At 45.0% G+C, this 23,127-nt stretch overlaps 1 protein-coding gene across 2 annotated transcripts in view; it reads right to left on the reverse strand.

Moving 5' to 3' along the window:
• PLCB1 (phospholipase C beta 1) overlaps positions 1-23,127 on the reverse strand; it is a 616,791-nt gene that overhangs the window by 99,335 nt on the left and 494,329 nt on the right. For both annotated transcript variants that reach the window (XM_004593350.2, XM_004593351.2), the window contains exons 13-23: positions 21,451-21,535; positions 20,053-20,230; positions 15,992-16,059; positions 13,745-13,841; positions 12,150-12,234; positions 9,358-9,482; positions 7,756-7,910; positions 5,187-5,351; positions 3,409-3,508; positions 2,916-3,020; positions 1,496-1,605 (exon numbers count right to left, since the gene is read on the reverse strand). In XM_004593350.2, the coding sequence (XP_004593407.2) occupies positions 1,496-1,605; positions 2,916-3,020; positions 3,409-3,508; positions 5,187-5,351; positions 7,756-7,910; positions 9,358-9,482; positions 12,150-12,234; positions 13,745-13,841; positions 15,992-16,059; positions 20,053-20,230; positions 21,451-21,535 (1,273 nt within the window). The remainder of the gene's footprint in view (positions 1-1,495; positions 1,606-2,915; positions 3,021-3,408; positions 3,509-5,186; positions 5,352-7,755; positions 7,911-9,357; positions 9,483-12,149; positions 12,235-13,744; positions 13,842-15,991; positions 16,060-20,052; positions 20,231-21,450; positions 21,536-23,127) is intronic.

Below are 23,127 nucleotides of genomic sequence, written 5' to 3' on the forward strand. Positions count from 1 at the left end.
TGTTGAGCCGGTTGTGAAAGCCACCTCTTTGTCTACTGTGTGAAGCTTGAAACGATGTCTGACCAACGTCTTATTATAGCCCAGCTTATATACATACCAAGCACATAGGATGATTCATGTTTAAATTCTTTTTTTTTAAGATTTATTATTATTGGAAAGCCGGATATACAGAGAGGAGGAGAGACAGAGAGGAAGATCTTCCGTCCGATGATTCACTCCCCAAATGAGCTGCAACGGGCCGGTGCGTGCCAATCCGATGCCGGAACCAGGAACCTCTTCCAGATCTCCCACACAGGTGCAGGGTCCCAAAGCTTTGGGCTGTTCTCGACTGCCTTCCCAGGCCACAAGCAGGGAGCTGGATGGGAAGTGGAGCTGCCGGGATTAGAACCGGCGCCCATATGGGATCCCGGGGCTTTCAAGGTGAGGACTTTAGCCGCTAGGCCACGCCACCAGGCCCCCATGTTTAAATTCTTAATGACAATCAATGATACACAGACTCCAGATTATAATCTCCAATCTCTATTCATGCAGCTGTGTCAGCTTCATTGAAATATTTATAGAATTGAGAACTTAGGAAACACCAGAATTAAAAATGTAACTTTTGCCAAACTGTTAAATTCCACTTTCTAAGCAACAAAAATTCAGAAGGTGTGTGTTTAGTTAGAAAGCTCTTCAACACTGCTGGTTTCCCTGGAAGCAGAGGATTGCATATGGGGGGTTCATGACCGTGTGGTTTCTGAGAGAGTGTTCTTAGGATAAAAACGCAGGGACGTGACACGTTCCGGAGGAAAGCGAAATGTCGCTGGACGTCCCCTACACCCTGATCCCTATACCCCAACCCCTCAGGGACGTCCCCTATACCCTGATCCCTACACCCCAACCCCTCAGGGACGTCCCCTACACCCTGATCCCTACACCCCAACCCCTCAGGGACGTCCCCTACACCCTGATCCCTACACCCCAACCCTTCAGGGACGTCCCCTACACCCCAACCCCTCAGGGACGTCCCCTACACCCTGATCCCTACACCCCAACCCCTCAGGGACGTCCCCTACACCCTGACCCCTCAGGATGGTGTACATTCACACTGTGAATGGCAGCACGGAGCAGCCTGCTCCTCACCTGCTCATCTTCCCCTCCCAGGGAGAGCTGCCCAGGTACCTGCAGGCAGGCAGGCTGGTTGCTAGCAGCCTAGATTCCCCCCTGAGAGCCATCTGCAGCATTGGCTGGCTTGTGGGAGATCTGGGCAGCAGAGCTCTGGCCGGTGTAGCAGCTCCTTAGTGTGGCCACAAAGGAACGTGGCGTGCACAGCATGCCACAGAAAAGAAACACAAAAAATGCTGTCACTCAGTAGGCGTTCCGTCACATGATGCCGGACTTCACGGGCGTGCTGTTCCACCGCACTTCTCTTAAGGCGTGACGTCACTTAGGCGGAGCCAGCAAGCGAGTGAAGAAATGGCACTTAGTGCCATGAGGACAGCTGGAACACACTCACCTCCTTCTTCACCTCTTCCTCATCTTCTAGTGTCAGCGCAGCCAGTTGCTTGGCTCTCTGTTCCATGAGGTTCACGTAGCGGATGGGGTTCGACAAAGCTTCAATCACATCTAAATCAGGACGAGACGTTTCAGCTCCCAGGCCTCTGAGTGCTGACTGCTTATTCTGCCTCTTTACCTCCCTCCTTCCTTCCGCGGATTCACTCATCGCCAACTGCCAACCCATCCATCCACTCATTTATAGTGTTACCCTTTCACCTCCTCACAGAACTGTTTCCTCACCTACCCGACATTGTGGAACTAGCTGAGTCAGGACCCAGCCAAAGGAATTCAGCGCTGATAGCCAAATAGGTCAGACTCACTTGGTATGCCTCGATATTTCAGAGTCGCTCAATTCTTTGGGGGAGTTTCCTTGACGGCAGCAATAGCCCATGCACGTGTCTTATTTCAACCAAAAGGTCTTTCATAAATGGAGACGTTTCCCACAAAATTCCCATAGATTTTTGGAACTGCCCTTTGATTTAGGGATGCTAGTATAGCTACCCAGAGTGAAGCCTGGCTTCTATCTTAGGGTGGACTGTAAGTTCCAAGTTTTGCTGTCATTTGCAGTAGTCCCCAGCGTCCCACGTCAAGACCAGTTTGGTGCTACAAACACTGAAATGTGTGATCCCTAGGGGTAGGCTTTTGACCTAGTGGTTGAGACACCACTTTAGACATCTGGAATCTGTGTCAGGCTCTGTGTCAGGCTTCCTGAGTGTGAGTCTTAGCTTCAGCTCCCTGCTGATGCACAGCCTGATTAGGCGGAAGAGGGAATGTGGCAAAGGCTGCAGCGTGGAGGGTCCTGCCAGCCGTGTGAGTTCTGAGTCCTGGCTTCAGGCTGAATTATATTCTGTAACTTGTGGGCAATCAGGGAGTGAATCAGCACATCGCAGCTGGGTCTGTGTCATTCTCTCGAATTAAAAAAAAAAAATATATATATATATATATATACACACACACACACACACACATATACATATATATATACAAAATTTTTGGTTGACATTATCATTAAGTTAATTTCCCTGAACCTCTCACTCATCAAAAGCATCAGTGTTCTAAAGCTAGCTGAAGGCACATTCCACACACAGAGCTAGATGAGAGGCCCATCGTGCTGGGTCCCTTGGGAAGGGCTGGGCTCTTGGGGGATAAGGCTATCCTTGAACAAATTAGCCTAAAACTGAGGAATCGGGATTTCAACGAAAACATAGAATTCAAGTTCAGTCTCAAAGGCTTGAGCCATTTATCTCAAAGCACACACATAAAAACAGAGTTGATTCTTAGGCCCATGTAAAGCTTTTGTGTGGTGCAATTTTTCTTCCGCTAAGCCACGGATACCCGGACGGACTGGATGGAAACGTGGCTGCGGGAGGCTGGCCTACCTGCGTATGTATCCGGCACGTAGTCTTTGACTTCGATGTAGACGAAGACCGCGGGCAGCATGAGGGGCTGGTTCCTCTCATTCCTCAAGCAGATGTAGTGATAGCCTGGGGGCACAGGAAGACACCACGCGTCACCTCATTTCTGCACATGAGTGAGGCAGAGGTGTGCACGCTGAGTCTGACACACAGATCAGTTCCTTCTCATTTTAATCCCATGGTTTTGAGACAGAAGGTATTAATTTCCTCACCAGATAGGAAAATGCTATTGAATCTGGTATTTTTTTTTTCAATGAATTTTTTTGCCCATCTGTATGGCGAGGAGTTAATCAACATGCTGCAACATGCCACAAAGACACTAGACTGTCAGATTTGAATCACCGGACAGCCCTGGTTACAAAACAAAATGACCAATCAGTAAGGGTTTCTTACAGAATTTTTAGTGTTCATCTAAGGGAGTGATGATGCGACACGCTTCTCCACGCACTCTGCATACCTGGCCTGATGGCTTGCACTGGCAAGATCCGGTGGCCGATGAATTTACCCCCTTCTTCATACACTGCTATCCTCAGGCAGGCCATAGAAGGAAGGACGACCTGTGCGGACAGGAAAGTCACCTGGTTATGGGAATCAGGGATTTCAAGAGAGGATTCCAAAAGTATTGTTGAGGTGGGTTCTGCATTTTCCAAATTCAAGTAGAGGCTTCTACTGACTTACTCTGATTTTGAAAAACTAGGCCATTTTCTTCTTACATATTCTGAGCCCAAACACAAAGGCTGTGTGGTCTTATCACTCTGCAGTTTTAAATCCCATATCAAGTTGATGAAACCAACTATCTCTTGAAATTTGATATTATAATTCTATGCAAATATACAATAAAATATATAAGTTATCGATTATATAGAAATTATATATTCACCTGTCAGCTATTTCCTAAATGTTGTTATTGTATTTATTTACTCAAGGACTCTTCAGCTGGAATAGGAAAACAAGCCGGAGTGTAGACAGCTTTGATAGAGATCATTCGTTTGCAGAAGGCCACCTGCGTAGATACTGTGGCATGTTAAAGGTAACGGGCTGTCTACTCTAGCTTTCTGCTGGTCTTATTTTCAGAATTCCGTAGGTGACAGACTTTTGTGAAAAAGATCTGCTTACTGCGCCTGGCACAGTAGCCTAGTGGCTAAAGTCCTAGCCTTGCTTCCACAGGGATCCCATATGGGTGCCAGTTTGTATCCCGGCTGCTCCACTTCCCATCCAGCTCCCTGCTTGTGGCCTGGGAAAGCAGTCGAGGACGGTCCAAAGCCTTGGGACCCTGCACTTGTGTGGGAGACCCAGAAGAAGTTCCAGGCTCCTGGCTTCAGATTGGCTCAGCTCCAGTTGTTGGCGGTCACTTGGGGAGTGAATCAGTGGACGAAAAATCTCTCTCTGTATCTCCTCTCTGTAAATTTGCTTTTCCAATAAAGACAATGAAATAAATCTTCTTAAAAATCTGCTTTCTGGTGAACACAGAACTCAGTGGGGGTCAAGGATTTTAACTGAACAGAATTCAGACAAGGCAGGATGACGGCGAGTCAAAGTTTAATTAGGATACTTTTTTTAAAGATTTTATTTTTTGTTTTTTACTGAAAAGTCAGATTTACGGAGAGAAGGAGAGATAGAGACAAAGATTTTCTATTTGCTGATTTACTCCCCGAGTGATAGCAAAAGCCAGAGCTGAGCCGATGTGAAGCCAGGAGTCAGGAGCCTCTTCTGCCTCTCCCACATGGGTGCAGTGTCCCAAGGCCTTGGGCCATCCTATACTGCTTTCCCAAACCATAAGCTGGTTGGGAAGTGGAGCAGCCAGGACATGAACCAGTACACATACGGGGTCACTGAGGTTGCAAGGTGAGGACTGTAGCTACCAGGCTGCCACACTGGGTCCAGGGCTCTTTCTAAGGGAAGAATGGGCTTCCTCCCTGCAGCCCCCTATGGTTTGCTACTTCTCACCTTGCTTGGCTGCAGTTAGAGACAATGTCTCACAGATCACTTGTCCTATTGGGCTGATCTGAGTTACACTTCCATGTTACTCTCCTATTCCAAATGAACCCTACTAAAATTAATTTATTTAAGGAAGTATTTTGAAAATACAAATTGGTGATTAAGAGAGTTTCCAGAACGATATAGCCGTTTTTCTCTCTACATGCTTTGCTGACGGAGGCAGCGGGTGGGGATGGGTGTCATTGTAGCACACCTGAAAAACGCAGTTAGATCTCAGACCAAGAACATGAGACCAACCTTCTTGAATACAATGGGTTCTTCTTCCCAGACAGGATTTACAGCATTTCCTTGTGAGGTCTTGGTCTTAAAGGCCTTCCTCCGTGTGTCCACTGGCAAACCAAACATATCCACTTCCACGTAAGTTCCAACTTTCTTATCAGACAGAAACTGACCAGAAATAATCTAGAAAGCAATGGAAAAGGAAGTCTTGACAAATGGAAGATAAAGATTGTTGCAGGAGCATACATGCTGTTGGCTCAACGCTGGAGCACAAGCGAAACAGAAGCAACCGTAGACATGTGATTTCTATTTTCCTTAAGGAGTTAGCACAGAAATGTTGAAAATCAGAACAGAGTCACTGATATAAAGTAGTTAACAGCAATTAATGGCAAAGGATCTGCTTTAAGCTATAAGGTGTTTAACTGCTCCTGTTGGATATTTGCACAACTGTAGATTTTCTTTGCTTTGCCCCTTGACTAATGAATGCAGTGGACTCAAATGACATTTTGATAAAACCTCCATTCACAAAATGTCTCCCAAGTCTGGCTCTTTTTCTTACCTAATTTTCATTATCAAAGAGATTTGTCAATCACACAGTTAAAGGGAGGCTTCATCCTAGAGGTGGTAGCACCCAGGAGAGGTGCTGAAGGACCCAACCGGGTGCATTTGGGTTGTAACTGGAACTAAGTTTACTGCTGCTTTTAAGTTCAAGTCAGTGAAAGGAAGAAAGCTTCCCAGATTATGGCTGGGCCAAAGATGAGAGGCAACAGAAGCATGAACACAGCCATCAGAAGATGACTTAAGTCAATACCAACTCCATGCTCTGATGGCTAGAAACTCTAAATAAGTTAGAGGGAAGGCATTGAGACATCTCTGGACGAGACCAGGTACGATGCATTGCCCTAGGTTGTGGTCTTGACTTTTTTGTGTGAGGCTGCTAGCAGTAACCTCTGTTGAACCAGAGGACCCATACGAGAACCACTTGGCATGTGTTTCCAAGCATGTCACTGAGTAACTTTGGAAGATTCACTTGATGTAAGTCCCACTGGAAAATCAGATGCACTGACACTTTCACACGCTTAAGTTGTCTGATCAAAGAAGAGTCCTCAGCGATGGACACTAAGTCACAACATTGTCATTGGTGAGACAGAATGGCAGAGGACTATGTGAGGTCACGAGTCCATTCGGGCAGCATACAACCAAGTTGCAAAGTCAAAATGAAGGCCAACTGGACAGACGCATTGGCTCTCGCTGTCCTACTCAAAGCCGGCAGGGCTCCACTGTAGTGTGGTCTTCGCATTCAGGGCATGCTGACACATACAGACCAGTTACGTATTCTGGGTAGAAGCAGCCAGTCACACGTGTCTGGAGTTCAACTAGTTCTCCTTTACAACCCAACATGTTTCCCCCACTGTGTGTAACTGCTTATCATTGCCTCTGGTGTCACAAAATTTTCACAACCAAAAATACTCAAGCAACTACAGACAAAACAAGATGAATTTGCAAAGTTGAAAACATAATGAATTCATGCCATCTACAATAACTGACAAGGATTCCAAAACAGCCTTTTCTTTGGACATGATGCTTATAAGTTTATCTCAATCACACATGACAGGAATGAAGCATTTTTGGTTGAAAACAGTTCCCTAAAACAAACATAATTATTAATATAATTATAAAGCTCAACTCATGCCTGCTCCACTCCTTATGTCATTGGTAAATGACATAACTGTGAAATAGTCTATTGGAATTTTATTTCAAAACCTTTGATATAAAGTGACACAACTTTAAGATGAACATTGTTCAACTACTCTGATAGAAAATGTTACTAAATATTTTCAAAGTTTTTCAAATGCCTTGTATTAAGGTCAATTCAAAAAACAGAATTATGCCCAATAAAAAATTTCTTAGTGCTGCAGCTATTCTATTAGCAGAAAATAAATGGTATTTTAAAAGTTACATGAAATTATAGTTCCACATCCAACGATTATGAAATTTGTATATAAAGCTTTTTACAAAAACATTATTTCCTTTTGTGGCATTAATATTATTTTCTTAGAGTTAAGAAATTCATATTTGTTGTAACAACCATTTTAATGGTAGAAGAAATGATTTGGAATTAATTTTAGGGTCACAAATTTATACTTAGTAAGACAACACTTTCTTATCATCAATACATGCTTCAAAATCTTTGAGCAGCCTGCTAGATTTTTCAAAATCATGGTATGAAAACTATGAACCTTCGTTTAATATTTAATAACTTATACTTTTTTCCTCTAAGTTTGCTTGGAGCTAATGAGGGGAAAATGTCAACTTATGTCAGTAACATTCACATGCATTTCCTGATGGGATAGCTACACGAAAAGAGACGTGTCCACAGTAGTGAGTTTCACCAACCACTGACCTGGATACAAACTTTAGCTCCTTTATTTCATTCCTCCAACCTGTGAAAGCTGTTCATGTTTTTAACCAGCTGCAAAGCTGTTAACAACTTCATCCACTACTTTTACAGGGTAAGGTACTTGCTCGTGCAAGGTAGGCAAGATGCCAGCTTTCCTTAGGGACAGTTTTGTGACAGGGTACATACCTTAACTGACAAAGTGTTGGCCACTATGCCATCCACGATGCCCTCGGTAAACGGGTCAAAATGCTTGTCCGGCCTCCGCATGAACTCCGGCTTTAACCTGTAGCCACTCTTGCCATTGTATTCGTACATCCCCATGTTGATTTGCATAGCCAGGTCTGAGTGCCAAAAATGAAAACCTTGTGAATGACTTTACAGTTGGAACAAGAAGGGAAGATTGTCAATCAGGACGGTAGCACAGTCCATTTCCACGACAGAAATAGGCATGCAGTTAAGTGTAGGAAATGCAGGCTTAAAAAATTGAGCTGTAAACTGTAATAACTTCGCTGAAATCATTCAGTTTCAGTAATAAACATGCCAATGGGCTAGTGTATATCTATTTGACCATTTCAAAGAGATTTTTCACACACAATACATTCATTAAATATTTCTCTGGTTATTTTTGTCAGCTACATGGGTTTCCTTTGAATAGATATATTGGAATAAAGCATATTTGATCAATTCACTTTTTGGAAAGTTATGCTTCTTCCAATTTTTCCAGTTTTTTAGCTCAATATTTTACTTATGATTTCCCTGAAATAACACTTCACATTTGTATTAAAGTCTTAAAGGCTCTACTAACTAAAACCTTCAACAACTAAACACAGAAAGATCAGGCATATATTTTATTGAATATTGTTGTGGTGACAAAAATCTTTTTTAAATTAATTTTTCTGAGATACAGAAAAACATAGACAATGGTCCCATTGGCCAACTCACGTCCAAAACGCTCATGATGGGTGACCAGAAGCTGGAGCTGGCAGCCGAAGACTCAGTCCAGTCTCCCGGGAGGGAGGCACGAACCCAAATACCTGCGCCATCACTGCAGCCTACAGTGGGCTACGATGGCCAGAACACTAGCCGGGATTTGAACCCCTGCCATGGTCTGCCACAGCCAGAAACTAGAGCCATGATTTGAAGCCAGCTACTCACACATGGGAGCTGTGCATCTCAAATCTCTAGGATAAAGCCTTACTCCTTAAACTGATTTCTACTCTACAAAGGCATAGTTTTAAAGATGAATGTCTGCACTCCCACTCAGAGGTGATGCTATAGTTCTTTGGTTTCTACTGCATAGAAAGAAATTATTTTAAAAATGCTTATTTCTATGATTACTTACAATCAAAATCTATTTACACACTGATTTTTTTCCAAGAGACAAGAACTATTGATCCATGGTTTCTGGATACTATCTAAAAGTATATAAATACATGACTTGTCAAGAAATTATTGGAAAATCATGTATACATATTCAAAAAGCCCACACATTAACGGTATTCTAACACAGCACCATTCCTGGTAGTTTTGTTTTTCTTTTTCTTTGTACCATTTTGGATTTGTTATTTTTCTATAACAAATCTATATTTCCTTTAAAAAGTAGGAACATCATTCTGTAAAAAACAATGCAAACCTAGCACAAATAAAACCCTGTTGGTACATCATTCACGAAAATGCCTCAGTTTCCCCAATCTGCATTCTTGGTGTGGCCAGCTCTGTCCCTTCAGTGTGGCGACCATTTCCTGAGCACGTGACAGCATCACCACCAGCATGACCCGGGCCGCTCACCCACGGTCTGGAAGTTGAGAGCCACCATCTGACAGCCTGCGTTCCAGAAGAGCTGAGGCATGTAATTGGAGGAGTCCACGCGCGTCCCTTTGGGGTAGATCCGACTAAGCTGCATCTTGTTATATCTGGACCATCACGTTAAGTAGTGAATACAATTACACAAGCAGTTTGTATTAGTAGCCAACTGTCTACGTCGCGTGGCCTCTCAGCGCCGGAGAGGGAGACACACAAAACCATTCTGAAGAAACCCAACCGGCGAGCTCTTACAACAGGAGCACAGCATCGCCTTGGCACAGCCTTGTGGGCAGAACTGCTCAAGTTGCAAACGGGACGGAGTCTGAGTCAGTGGGATGCTGTGGTGTGTGTTGGGTGTGCTCTTAACAGCCAGGTGCACAGAGGAGATGGGGGTGTGCTGGGTATGGGATGGGGTGAGACTTCACGATTGATACCAAGATAAACGCAGCACAGCAGTTTCTGATCCTGCTTCCTATCATTCGTTTGATCTTAAGCAACTGGGGAATATTAAACAATTCCACATGGTCTTTATTTAAGATTTATTGGGCCCAGCATGGTAGCCTAGTGGCTAAATCCTTGCTTTGAACGCACCGGGATATCAAATGGGCGCTAGTTCTAAACCTGGTGACTCCTCTTCCCATCCAGCTCCCTGCTTGTAGCCTGGGAAAACAGTCAAGGATGGCCCAAAGCCTTGGGACCCTGCACCTTCGTGGGAGACCTGGAAGAAGCTCCTGGTTCCTGTCTTTGGATCAGCTCAAAACTCTGGCTATTGTGGCCACAGGGGGAGTGAACCAACAGATGGAAGATTTTTCTCTTTCTCGCTGTCCCTCTGCCTTTATTTATTGTGAAGAGCAAGAGAGGGGCTGCCTCTGCTGGTTTACTCTCCGGAATGGCTGTAACCATTGTGGCTGGGCCGGGCAAGTCCAAAAGCCAGCAGCTACACCTGTGTCCCCCATAAGGGTGTCAGGGACTCAAGCACTGGTCTCATCGAGCAAACAGATTTAACTGTTACTACATCATCGGATGATTCTGAGGACTGGGTTAAGACACACATAATAAAAGCTCCACTACACAGCCAATAATAGACACTAACAATAGTGATCGTCAGAACAGGACTTTATCTACAAGCTTACTTATTATTGTTATCTAGGTAACTGTTACTGTAGGACTGACTTCATGAAATTGAGGTCTTTGGAAATTTTTGTGGTGTTTTGTTTAAAGGATTCATTCATTTTTATTACAAAGTCAGATATACAGAGAGGAGGAGAGACAGAGAGGAAGATCTTCCATCTGATGATTCACTCCCCAAGTGGCCGCAACAGCCAGAGCTTGCTGATCTGAAGCCAGGAGCCCGAAGTGCCTTCTGGGTCTCCCACATGGGTGCAGGGTCCCAAGGCTTTGGGTTGTTCACGATTGCTTTTCCAGGCCACAGGCAGGGAGCTGGATGGGAAGAGCGGCCACTGGGGTTAGAACTGGAGCCCATATAGAATCCTGGTGTGTTCAAGGCGAGGACTTTAGCCACTAGGCTACCGCACCAGGCTCCGTGGTATTTTACTTTAAAAAAAGTTTCAGGGTCCAGTGTGATGGCTCAGTTGGCTAATTCCCTGCCTGCAACTGCCAACATCCCATATGGGCACTGGTTCCTATGCCAGCTGATCCACTTCCTAGCCAGCTCTCAACTCTGGTCTGGTAGGGCAGTGCAGGATGGCCCAAAGCCTTGGGACTCTGCACCCATGTGGGAGAGCTGGAGGAAGATCCTGGCTCCTGGATTCCAACCAGCTCAGCTCTGGCTATTATGGCCATTGGGGGAGTAAACCAGTGCATGGAAGATCTTTTTCTGTCTCTCTGTCTTTCTGTTAATCTGCCTTTTCAATAAAAATAAATATTTTTTAAAAAAATTTTAATGGCATGCTTTGTTTTATTTGGATTCATGAATAACAATAAACTTCTTGCAGATAATCACGAAGCCATTGTCAGTTACATTTATTTACATTAATGTAATCAGCGTCACAGTTACTTCTGTTTATCTGATTTTTAAAAAATTTGGAAAGACAGCCACAGAAAGGGAAAGACCGACAGTGTGAGAGAGAGAACTCTTCCATCTTGTGGTTCACTCTCCAGTGGATCACAACGGCCTGGCTGGGTCAGGCAGGAGCCAGGAGGCTGGAACTGCACCCAGCACGCCCACATGGGCGGCAGGGTCTACGTATGTGGGGCATCCTCCACGACTCTCCCAGGCGCACCAGGAGGGAGCTGGGGCAGAAGTGGAGTGGCCAGCATTCAAACTGAAACTCAAACGTTTCACCTGCAGGGCCATGACACTGCTCCCCCTGCCAGTTATTTTGAAAACACACACATTATGTGAGGTGCCCTGCCTAGTATGTAAATGTATTATGTATACTACATCTTATAGACACATGATGTACAAAGACCCCCCCTTCCCTATATTACAACTAACGCAGGCAGCAAATGATAAAGCTAGGACAATTATTTTGTTTGTGAATGACAGAAATAAGGATTAAATAAATCCTCAAAGGGCACAGGAACGAACGAGGTGAAGGTGACCTTCAAGTTTGGACTTCTGGCTGGCGTTGTGGCATGGCAGTGAAAGCTGGCACCTCTGGCACTGAGTTCCCTTATTCCAAGGCTAGTTCACACTTCTCACACCCCAGGCTACCACACTGCCACGTGCCCAGTCATTTTAGGCATCTTCGTGCTTATCAAGCAGGCAACACACAGACTCCGTTGTGTTAATTAAGTAGTCAAATCAAGGATACTCCACGAATTCCACTGGAGATTTTGTAAGCTGCTCAAGTCCTTTGGTTTCCACGAAGGAAGACATTTCAAAACTCTTATTTCTCTCTGGATGAAATAATAACAATAACATGAAAGTGAGAAATACAACGAAACAAATTACAATGTTCGGAAAGAAGTAGGCATGTTTCACGAAGGGTAACTAACGCTGAACATGATTTTCACACGCAACCTTTTCTGGGAGCCACTGACCTACGCAACAGGTTGAACCTGCTGGTTTGCTGCTTGTGGCACTGACTACCCAGATCAGCTCTCCCTCCTCTGCGCAATTTGGGAACATGAGTGAATCTTAAATGCATGTAGGTGTCACCGGATTCCAACCACTTACTCTGCTGCTGGGATCTTTGCACACAAGTAGTCCTTAAAATTGGTCCTACAAACTGGCCCTTGTGGTTGTGACATTTCTTGGAAAACTTCAGCATGATCTTTAAAATGAATGGACTCTGCTCTTCATTCCTTCCCTTAACCGGCTCCAAACAGCCTCACCGAATTCCTCCAGTTCACTCAACTTCTCGGTGTATGGTAAATCTACCTTCCTCTAGCTGTTTTAAGCTGTTAGTGAAATCAACGTTAATTCAGAGTGCTCTGGGAAATATTTCAGTATTCTTTTTGAAACTGGAAAATGACATGATAAACAGGAAAGACAGATCTTGTCTGTGAGCCTGTCTGGTTCTGATACACGCAAATGCACCTGCTCCTGCTCACACGTGCCTGCTGGTCTAGTAGTTTGCACTAATAACCAGGAACAGTGATTTGGCAGCCAGGCAAGGTCCCAGTGGTATGCCACTTTAGGATATTACAAACTTAGCCATCCTTACGGGGGGGGGGGAGGGAATCAGTATTTTAAACATCAAAAATGTTGGCATCGCCACTGGCAGGTAAGTTCTTTGTTGCAGAGAGCTAGACAGGAGCCACTAAGCTGAGGCTCTTGGTGCTATGTGGATCCAGATGGCTCTGCCAAGGCCATCTATTCCCAGAGGCAGGGTTTTGGTTTCCAAGAGGAGATCCTTGTACGAGACAGGTAAGTCCTGAAAGTGCCCTAGCTGTGACAGCATCTCTTATTTCCATGCAAATAAAAACATTCAGGAAAACACTCTTCTCTCCACACACACACAGAGGATATTTTCCTTTGCATGCAGTGGGGAATGTGTGGTTGTATGTGAAGTTAACTATTCATTCTCCCAAACATTCAAAATGAACACAAGCACACAGGTGAATCGGTTCTATTTTTCATGGCTGGAGTTCTGGAAAATGGGGTAGTTAGTCCCCTCTCTCTCATTTAGATTCTATATTGTTGCAAACAAAACATAAAGGTAAGATGTTCAGTGTCCTGCCTGCTGATTTAATACCTTTCAGACCACGAATGGCCTCTAGCCCTGTTACGTATTTGAGGGGACACCTTCTCCATAGCTAGATGCGTGAAGATAACAAGGTTACACATTTAAGATTTCAGCACCCAATAGTTCTACTGCAGGCAACGTTGTTTGATTCAACTGTCTTATATATAACACATGACCACTAAATATTCCAGTAGGGGTTTTTCTCCACGAAAACTTACTTTTAGAAATTTCAAATGACTCAAACTTCACTGGCTGGATATAGTTCACCAGGTTGGACATTTCTTCTGTGGCCATGGCTTCACTCCCTGCGGTCCCCTGTAAGCGGAAGACAAGTCAGGCTTGCATTACCAAGACTTAGGGTTCGTTTTCCTGCCCAGGTGCATGCCACTCCAACAGGAAGAAACTCAGCTCCATTCTGAAGATGGTGAGTGACCGATGGAACATCATTGCAGGAGAAAGAACACGCAAAACATAAAGGTTGAGTTTCTCCCTTCTGACATGTTTGGAACCAGACACGCTTTGGATTTGCAATGGTTTGGGAGTTTTAAATATTTGCAGTTACATCATGAGGAGTCTTGGGGATGGGATCCAAATCTAACCATGAAATTCACTTCTATTTCACATATACACCCTACACACGGCCCCTAGGCATCTTACAGACTGTTTTCAGTAAGATTTGGCATTCAACGAAGTTTCATGGTGTGTCATTTTCCACGCATGGAGCCACATCAGTGCTCTGTCGCTTTGACTTTTGGAGCATCCTGAGTTTCGGGCGTGGGGTTTAGGGCTTCTCAGCGTATGCCTCATTTTACAGGAGTGAGGGGTGCAGGGAGGGAAATTTAGAGGCTGCTGGCAGTGTGGACAAGGACCCCTGAGAGCCGAAACACAGACCCCCTCCAGCCACTCTCGGGAGGTCGGACTCTGCATTTCAACAGAGGACTCAACTTCACATTCATTGGAAATCACTCAGGTGTATGTCAGCATGCACAGCAGACCATCTGTCAACGAGATTTACGGTTAATGTTTCCAGAACTACATAGCAAAATGAGGAAGGTAGCCATTGGATGAACTGAAGATTGTTAGCGATAACATTAATAATAACATGTCTTGGGGAAATGGACCCAGATACCTACATAACTATTATTGTCCTGTATGTTTTTCAATCTCTCCCTTTTTTGGTTCATTCTGAGCCCTTTAGCAGGATGGGCAGTGTAGGGGTCAGGAGCTTGCATTCTAGAACAAATTGTCTGATTTTTAAAGCTGCAGATGGTGGGTTAGAAACTCTGCAATCTTGATCAGTAACTTCACACCAGAATTAGGATCACACCAGCCCCTGGAGTCTAAGGAGCTTTCTTATGATCTAAGTTCATGTGTACCAAGGTGCTCAAAACATCGCCTCGCGCCCAGGACATTCTCCTTTCACTCTAGTGGACCTGCCAGCCACACAGCACTTGGACGTGCTTTGACATAGCTCCTGTACAGGGTATAGGGAGATCTGCCACTTGGACAAGATTTCTCCGATTCCCCCAACAGCCAGGGCAGAACCAGGCCCAAGCCAGGCACGGGGGACCCAGCTGAAGCCTTCTGCCTAGTAGCAGATACTCAAATAAGTGAGTTACCACCTGCTGCCTCCCAGCGGGTACATCGGCCAGAAGCCAGAGCACAGAACAGAGCGACTACAGGATGGGATATGAGCGTCCCATACAGATTTCAAAAAAGTAGAAAAAAAAAAAAAAACTATGGCAGGTGAGCACAAAACACCACTCTATGCAGAGATCTGATATTTCCTCGTATCAGTTTTTCCACCGAGGGTTCTAGTTATAATGTTTAGGTTAAATACCAACGGCGACATAAGGACTTGCAAATAGACCAATTAGTAAGGCAGTTCTGAAACAATCAAGAATCATCAATGAAAAAAATCACGTACAATTGAAGTCACTCTCAGGCAGATATATTTTACGAGACTTGTAAAGTCTACTTGGGAATTAAGTACAAATGGATCGGGGGAACATAATGAATCACAAGTTTAGACTGCATTACAGGAAACGAAAGGCAGAACAAGCACGAACAGTGACTCGTTATTTTAAGCTGCACTGTGAGGCTACCGGCACTGCAAGAGAGACCTTCCCACAATCTGAAGGCAAGTCCCGTAGACACAGCCCAGGAATCCACCAAAGGAAATTCTAACCCCCAGGGGATGTGCCCTTGATTTTCTTCTGTGCCATTAATATTTTTTGGTTGAGGACGCTCAGGCTAATGATGGAATTAATTGCATGTTTCTGAACTTCTGTCCAAACTCTGGACATTTCTGGACTAAACCGAAAATTCCACCAAATGCCTAAAAAAATTGAAGCCGCTGTCGGCTCGCGCACATGTACTCTTTTGGCCACTAGATGGCAGAAGGACGCCACGGGATACGCTCAGGAGGCTGGACCAGGACGGAGGCTGCAAGGCCCTGCGCTCACCTCGTCCATTGAAGACTTCTTACAGTCGTCGTCATCATCATCATCATCGCTCTCTGTGTCAGCTTCCCCTGTCACGTGGAAATAACACAGTCAAAGCTCTTGTGACACATAAGAGTTCCCCAAGTATGACACTTTTTTTCCCCGAAAAATCCTTTTTTTTTTTTCCCCAAAAAAGTTTTCAATGGTATCAGTGATGGAGAATCTAGGGATATTTAAAATGAGTTCTTTCAGAAGCAGAGAGGCCTCCCCTCCCCTGGTTCTGTTCCCAGATGAATTGGGCTGTGTCGGGATCGTGGGAGGCAGAGGCTCGGCCACACTGGCCGTCACAGGGCTGCCTTCCGGGCGTGCCAGGACGGGAGCTGGCCACCGATGGACACAGCATCCTATGACAGGAGGCACGTGGCCCCCGACACTTGGCTGCAGGTAGCTTTTTCTAAATAGGATTCATACATAAATACCATTTAAAATATTCAAGTTCTACCAACCATGTTTCTCTGCACATTTTTTTTTTTTCTGTATATGGTTTCAATAGTAAAGAGAATGCCACGTTGCTCCCTTCCCAGGGAGGGTATGCTGACCATAGTTTGAACTCTCCAATTTCTTTGGGGGAGGTTTAATTTCTGTGAATCCGAAAACGGATACAGCCTGATGTGGCCAAGTTGTTTCTTCGTTTTTCAGGCTCTGACTAGCCAGTGCTTGCCCGTAACCCAGCGAGCTCGCGTGCGTCTCCTGCAGGAACTCAGAGGACTCAGAGCTGTAAGGCTGCCAGAGCTGTGGGGCCGTGGCAACGCAAACAAGCACATGGGAACTGCTGGGCATCCCACTATTTGTCGGGAAGATTGTGTAGGGTCCATGGCCTTCTACACAATGCACACACCTACAAACTCACAACATGACATCTCAAAGGAAAGGGCGAGGTTGGTAAATAATCCTTAGATAGCACCCCGCTTGAAAATATAATTCAAGCAAACGGAGTTCAACATTTAGCTCAATGGACGCTTCTGCCAAGTTACATAATCACATTTGTGCTTACATTTACAACACCATTCTGTCATCATATGGGCCTGGGTTTCCGCTGGAACCAATAACATCAGCTATAAAACAAATATTTTTTTCAAGGAAAGAGTAAAGGCAAATTGGTTGCTTGAGTTACTTTTAGCGTTCGGGGTTCACTCATGTAGTACCACAAGCAGCTCAGTAGAGGGCGGTATAGGCTAAGTTATGGGGCACCCTGCTTGCCCAGTACCTCCCCGCACATGTCACCATCCTGAAAGTTAGCTGGCTCCCTCAAACTTAACAGAGGGCCCACATTATTCAGGTTTCCATTTGACTAACAAATGCCTGAGTAGTATCTGTAATCAATGTATTTATGAAATACCTTACGGAGAAATACTTGGCAAGGAAAATGCTTGGGGACCAACAAGGGTTATTATTTATGACTTATTTACTTAAGAAAATCACATAAACTCATTTTAGGATGTTTGTTTTTGCGAATGAACAAAGTGACTCAATTATCCTTTTGAAGAAAAATGTAACTCGTTTGAGGGACATTTTTTTAGGGTCTGGCCACTTACATATTTTACTACCAAAGTTTTGTTCCAAGTTTTACTATTATTTTCGATTACTTTTTTTAATCAGAGAGAAGGTTCTTTTCATCAAGCAATTTAAGAAGCTGTGAGTAGACTGTTTATAAAGTGTTTCATGGGACACAAGGTATCAGTGTCTTCTACTGACACATCAGAATCACTGACTTACATGTTATCACACAGGAAATGGGAACTTAGTCTTCCTTTTAGAGTATTATAAGCACAGGGATCTAGTTTTTTTCCCCCTCATAAGATGCAGAAAAACTTCTATTAGTTTTTAAATTAACATATGGTAAGTGCACATACTTATGGAACTCTTTGTAAATTTTTGGAAGCATTTGAGTGAATTTCATTGAATTTTTAAAAAGGGAGGGTGCTGGGCTGGTGCTGTGGCATAGTAAATTAAGCTTCCCACCACAAAGCTGGTATTCCATATGAGTGCTGGTTTGAGTTCCAACTGCTCCACTTCTGATCCAGCCCTCTGCTAATGTACCATGGAAAGCAGCAGCTGATGGCCCCAGACCTTGGGCCCCTGCACCCACATGGGAGACCTGGAAGAAGCTTCTGGTTCTCTTGGATTCAGAATAGTCAAGTTCAATTTGGTAGAGGAATAAACCAGGGAATGGAAAGTCTCTCTCTGGAACTCTGCCTTTCCAATAAAAATGAATACCTCTTTATTAAAAAATCATTTTACTTTGCTCTAGTTCTTTAGGACAGGGAGACTGTCAAACAGCTGGATCCTGGACCAGGCAACTGGCCAACAGGGGCCATGCTAAGAAAACTGGCTTTGAAATGGGACCTGTTTCATGGTTTTCAAGTTCTCTGGGTTCCCAGGACTACAAGCATCTACAAATTAAGTGGCCCATGAGCAGTGCCCTTTAACGTAAAGGTCTACCTACCCATTAAGATGTACAAAATCACCAGTGAAATAAATTATTATTGCACAACAGACTCTGGGACTAGCTTAGGAAATCTACCAAATTACTAACAGATCGCGTCTTTGTATGAAGCAATCATGCTCACAGCCCGCAAAAATCAGAGTGTTGTACATCCTGCTAGCAAGGGGAAGAGGAAGGGCAGTGAGAAGCGGAGATGGAGAAGAACCAAGCCCGCACATACAGAGGAAGATGTGGCTTGTTCACTGGCCTCCAAGGGACGCAGCTCTGTCAGGAGACAGGGTCTCCTGATGACATGCCTCCAAACATTTCCAAAAGAACGTTCTTACTGAAAACAAAAGCTGTTCCTGAGAAATGAGCCAGAGTTGCATAAGGACATTTGAAACACATATCCAAGAGCTACAGAACAAAACACTTGCAAACAACGATGTGATATTTGTTGAGAAGGATGTTAGACAATCAAAGGAAATATCAACTTAGAGAAAAACTGAAGATTCATCAGCCACTGAGAGGTGAGGATTATGCAGCAGCTGGCTGGCAACAGCAGAGCCCAGGGCTGCTGCCTTCTGTCCTTCAGATAGGATTTAGGTGTAGCCGACTGTCTTTCTCATTGCTACATGCTTTTTCTTTGTGTGAATACAACCCTCAGCCATGAACAGGTGTCTGACCGTCACTGCTTTCAAGGCTTCTCCAACAGGTCTCTTGGCAAACATCAACACCCGTTTGCTGGTTCAACATCCGGGGAATGAGACTGCCCAGGAAACACACATCCAGCCTTTGTAGATTCTAAGCAGTTTCCCATAGTGACTGTTCCTATGTAAGCTGAACGTCTCATTGAAGAGCTTCCCAGGAACTAAGCTTCAACTTTCCTCCTCTTGATCGCCTTCCAATCAGAGGAGTTTGGCAATGCGGTTTTTAGATTGTCAAGATTCTGACTGAACTTAGGAAATACACGAGACACAATTATAGATGATAAAGGAAATGAGTGCCCACTCTGAATTATTTTCTCATCCACCACAACAGTCTAATTCAACCTAAATTTAAAAGCAAAACTAAAGATAATAAGCACCGCTTTGTAGCTTTGCTAGATAATTAAAATAATTGCTCCACTGCACATTTCTAAAAAGCTCTAGAAAATACAGTTGGATCAAAACAGCCAGAACTATCCAGCAAGCCACCAAGAGCCCACAATGAATCCTCTGGTTCATGTTTCCCATGAAGAAGTCCAAATCCACAGGATCAACTCCAAGATGCTTTGGTTAATGAAGCAGCCAGAATCATGGCTTCCCGGGATACCTGTGTCCCCCGGACACATTTACTTTGCACGACCCAAGGTGCTTCGCAGATGTGAGAGGGGAAGGGTGGCGACTGGGGAAGGGGTGTGCTGAATGAACTGGATGGGTTCTTAATGAAAAACAGAGATTTCCTAGATGTGGCCAGAGGAAAATACAGCTATAAAGAGTGTCTATAACAAGCACAGAAAACCAACGAGGCAGCACTGGGAAGAAATAGGACGTTTCTGGGCGGCGACTCTTATGCCCACCCGGACCACCAGAGGGAGACCCCACCAGCCCCTCACCGGCTCCGGGGGACGAGGGCTCGAACACACTGGAGGAGTCGCTGTACGTGTTGGATGCTTGCTCAGAGAGCTTCTTTTTGCCACTTCCTTCTGATGACTTGTGTGATTTCTTCTTGTTTTTTACCAAAATTTTATACATTAAATCCATAGGGCTTGGAAGAGGAACTCCGGATTCCAGCTGAGCAAAAAAAGAAACATGTTCTGTGTCGACACCATGACTTGCCTTCGGATTGCTGCACCAAACCCCTAGCCAGCCCAGATTGTGTTCTTAGAATAGCTAAGCCTTCTTTGCCACCCTCCACATGGCTCACTGATCTGTGTGCCTGCAGGAGGGCCTGGTTAATAGATGTCGATTTCTTTTTAGTACATACATCAGACACATTTTAATTACTTCCAGTTTTCCACAACAAAATTCACACGAAGATCAAAGAAATGTACTTATCAATTCGCTAGATGAAGCCCAAACTTCCAGGAGTTTTCCCATGAATCACAGAAATCAACCTATCCTGATGTGGGATGTGTAAGATGTCCCTGGACTGAATTTTAAAGACAGAAAGTCAGGCACAGGTGTGGGCTTGGCAAAGACACTTGGTAGCTTTAAAGTGCGCCTGTGGAATCCACCTTTCAGCCACAGCCTGAAAACAGGAAAAAGTTGCATGTCTCAGCAACGTGGCCCAGGGCTTTAGACTTTCTTCCAGCCCTGAGATTCAAGCTACCTTGTTTTCAAGCTTGATTCCAGTGTTTCCCACTTACACACCTAATGAGAATGTCAATTTCCCGAGAGAGGGTGAATAGGCATTGTATCAGAGAGCATGCGTGCAAGTCAACAGATGGGTTATTTTTAGAACGATCCAACTTTCTTCTTTGCTTACAATGAGCTGGGAAGACGTGGCCCAGCATGAACTCACTTAGGGACACACGGAGATTGGACGTGACGGTCCGACCAAGGAGAAGCTACATTAGCATCTCTCTGCTACGTTCTGTTCCAAAGCAGCTATGTTCCCATGACAAGAGGAGGCTTCAGTTCTGCAGCCAGCAGAGCCAGACCAGGAGTCTCGGTGCCCTCTACAGCGTCCAGTTGCACATTGCTTTCATGGGGGGCCTAATGGGACAACACTCCTTGCGCGAGGAACAGAGTTCCCCTAGGCTGTTCCCCATGGCTGACTGCGAAACTGCTGCGATGCTCCACGACCCATGAATCACGTCAGCTTGGGAAAAGGAAGAGAACAGAGGCATGTCTTCCATCCTCAGTGGGGCCCACTGCTGGGGTGCTCTTGGTCAGAGCACTCATTATCAAGTGCATGAATCTTACCAGGATACATAAACATGGGAAGGAAGTGAGTAAGTGTCCCCTTAGCCCCGATCATAAATAGCACGGGTGTTCCTGCAGAGGCTTACCGGGTATTTTTCCAGGGGCTCCATGAGAAGCGCGTCCCCGAAGATGAGCCGGCAGTACTCTGCCATCTTGGCTTGCTGCTTCGGACTGTGGGGATGGGAAAAGCAAAGAAAAAACAAGTAGTGAGGCTTCCTTCCAGAGCCTGACACCAAGTCCCTTGTGCCTTAAGTTGTTTTTTTTCTTAAAAACAGACAATTGTCCAAACCCCCCACTCAGGATCCATGTTCACCTTTGCATGCCCTTAGCTTGCGTGGATTTGCATTTAACACACAGGCAGACAGAGAAGGCACTGGCCTGCTGAAGGCTATTCGTAGGGTCGGATGCAGAGCTACACACGGACATCATGCAAACCCCAGAGTTAGAGACTCAGGCCTTTTCGTGGAATTGCCTGTTACTAACTCACTTGCAAGACACTCAGAGGGGAAGGTCTCGCGTGCGGCCCTGGATGAATTCTTGCATGGAATTTGTGAAACCGACAGGGAGTTGCATCAGGAGAGTATTGAGGCGGGTGAGGAAATAAGAGTAAAAGAATGAGGAAGGGAAGTGACTGGGGGAAGGGGAGAGGAGTAGAGGGAGGGAGGACGACTCCTCAAATGTGGAACAAGAAAGGGAAACACTGCTCCACTTGTGGAGAGGGTCCTGCCAAACAGCACAGCAGGGCCGAGACCTCTGCAGCCGGAAGCTGATGTGACAGCATGGGGCTGGACCTGCAGCGTGCCTGGGCTGGGCATCAGACTCTGCACGGCTCTGGGTCTACTGATCCCAGCTGTTCTTAGAAAGGACAGGGGATGCCAACACCTTTCCTATGTAAAGAGCAAGTGATTATAACAAGATCCTACTGTCTGGAGGCCGTGGCCCCTGGCTCCACTAGACACATCTTGCACCCAGTAACCTGTGAACACAGTTGCTTCAAGGGAACATCCTGTTCTTGCAAAATGCTTCATTTTCCTCGATCTTTTAAAATAGAATACATTTCTTCCTTCATTCCGTGGAGTCACAGATATCATGAAAAATACCCAATCATTTCGATTTTGATCTACAGTGTGCTGAACTTGAGTCCCAAGAACTGTACTTGTTGCAAGAATCAAGCATTTTAGCCCAAATAGGACTGAGCAGACAAAAGGAACAGTGAGGAAAGCCTTCTTTTTGATAATTCAAATAGGTTGTAACATGAGATTCTTGATTTCATTCTCTCTTTCATGAAGTCAAGCCTGGACGATGGGCTGTATTCTGGGAAGGGGGACATCTGATTTGGGATGGGGGTCACATCATGTCACAGCGGCTCACAAAGGAAAACACACTTTTCATGGTTTTTTTTTATCTTTTTAAAATATCAAGTATGTGGTTAGGGGTGCAGAGAATTATTTAGGCTTCAGATAGGAACCCCAGAGCTTACTGCTTCTCAGAAGAACTGGGAGAGGCAAAGGAGGGATTCAAAGAACTTGCCAAGCCCTGCCTCTTCACCTGGTGCTTTCTCACGACGCTTGGTTGAGAGATTTTGCTTAGGCAGAACGTGGGATCAACTTCCGTCTCCCCCATACGGCAATATCAGGGAAGGAGGAATGACTATTCATTAGAGAACTGGTCCTCACCAAAAGCGTGGGAGGGCTCTTCGGGAGCGGGTAGAGAAGCGGCTACCATGGCCGAAGAGATGGTGGGCACCTTTCAGTTCGTATGCT

The sequence above is a fragment of the Ochotona princeps genome, chromosome 22, assembly GCF_030435755.1.
Source record: "Ochotona princeps isolate mOchPri1 chromosome 22, mOchPri1.hap1, whole genome shotgun sequence".
Classification (NCBI taxonomy): domain Eukaryota; kingdom Metazoa; phylum Chordata; class Mammalia; order Lagomorpha; family Ochotonidae; genus Ochotona; species Ochotona princeps.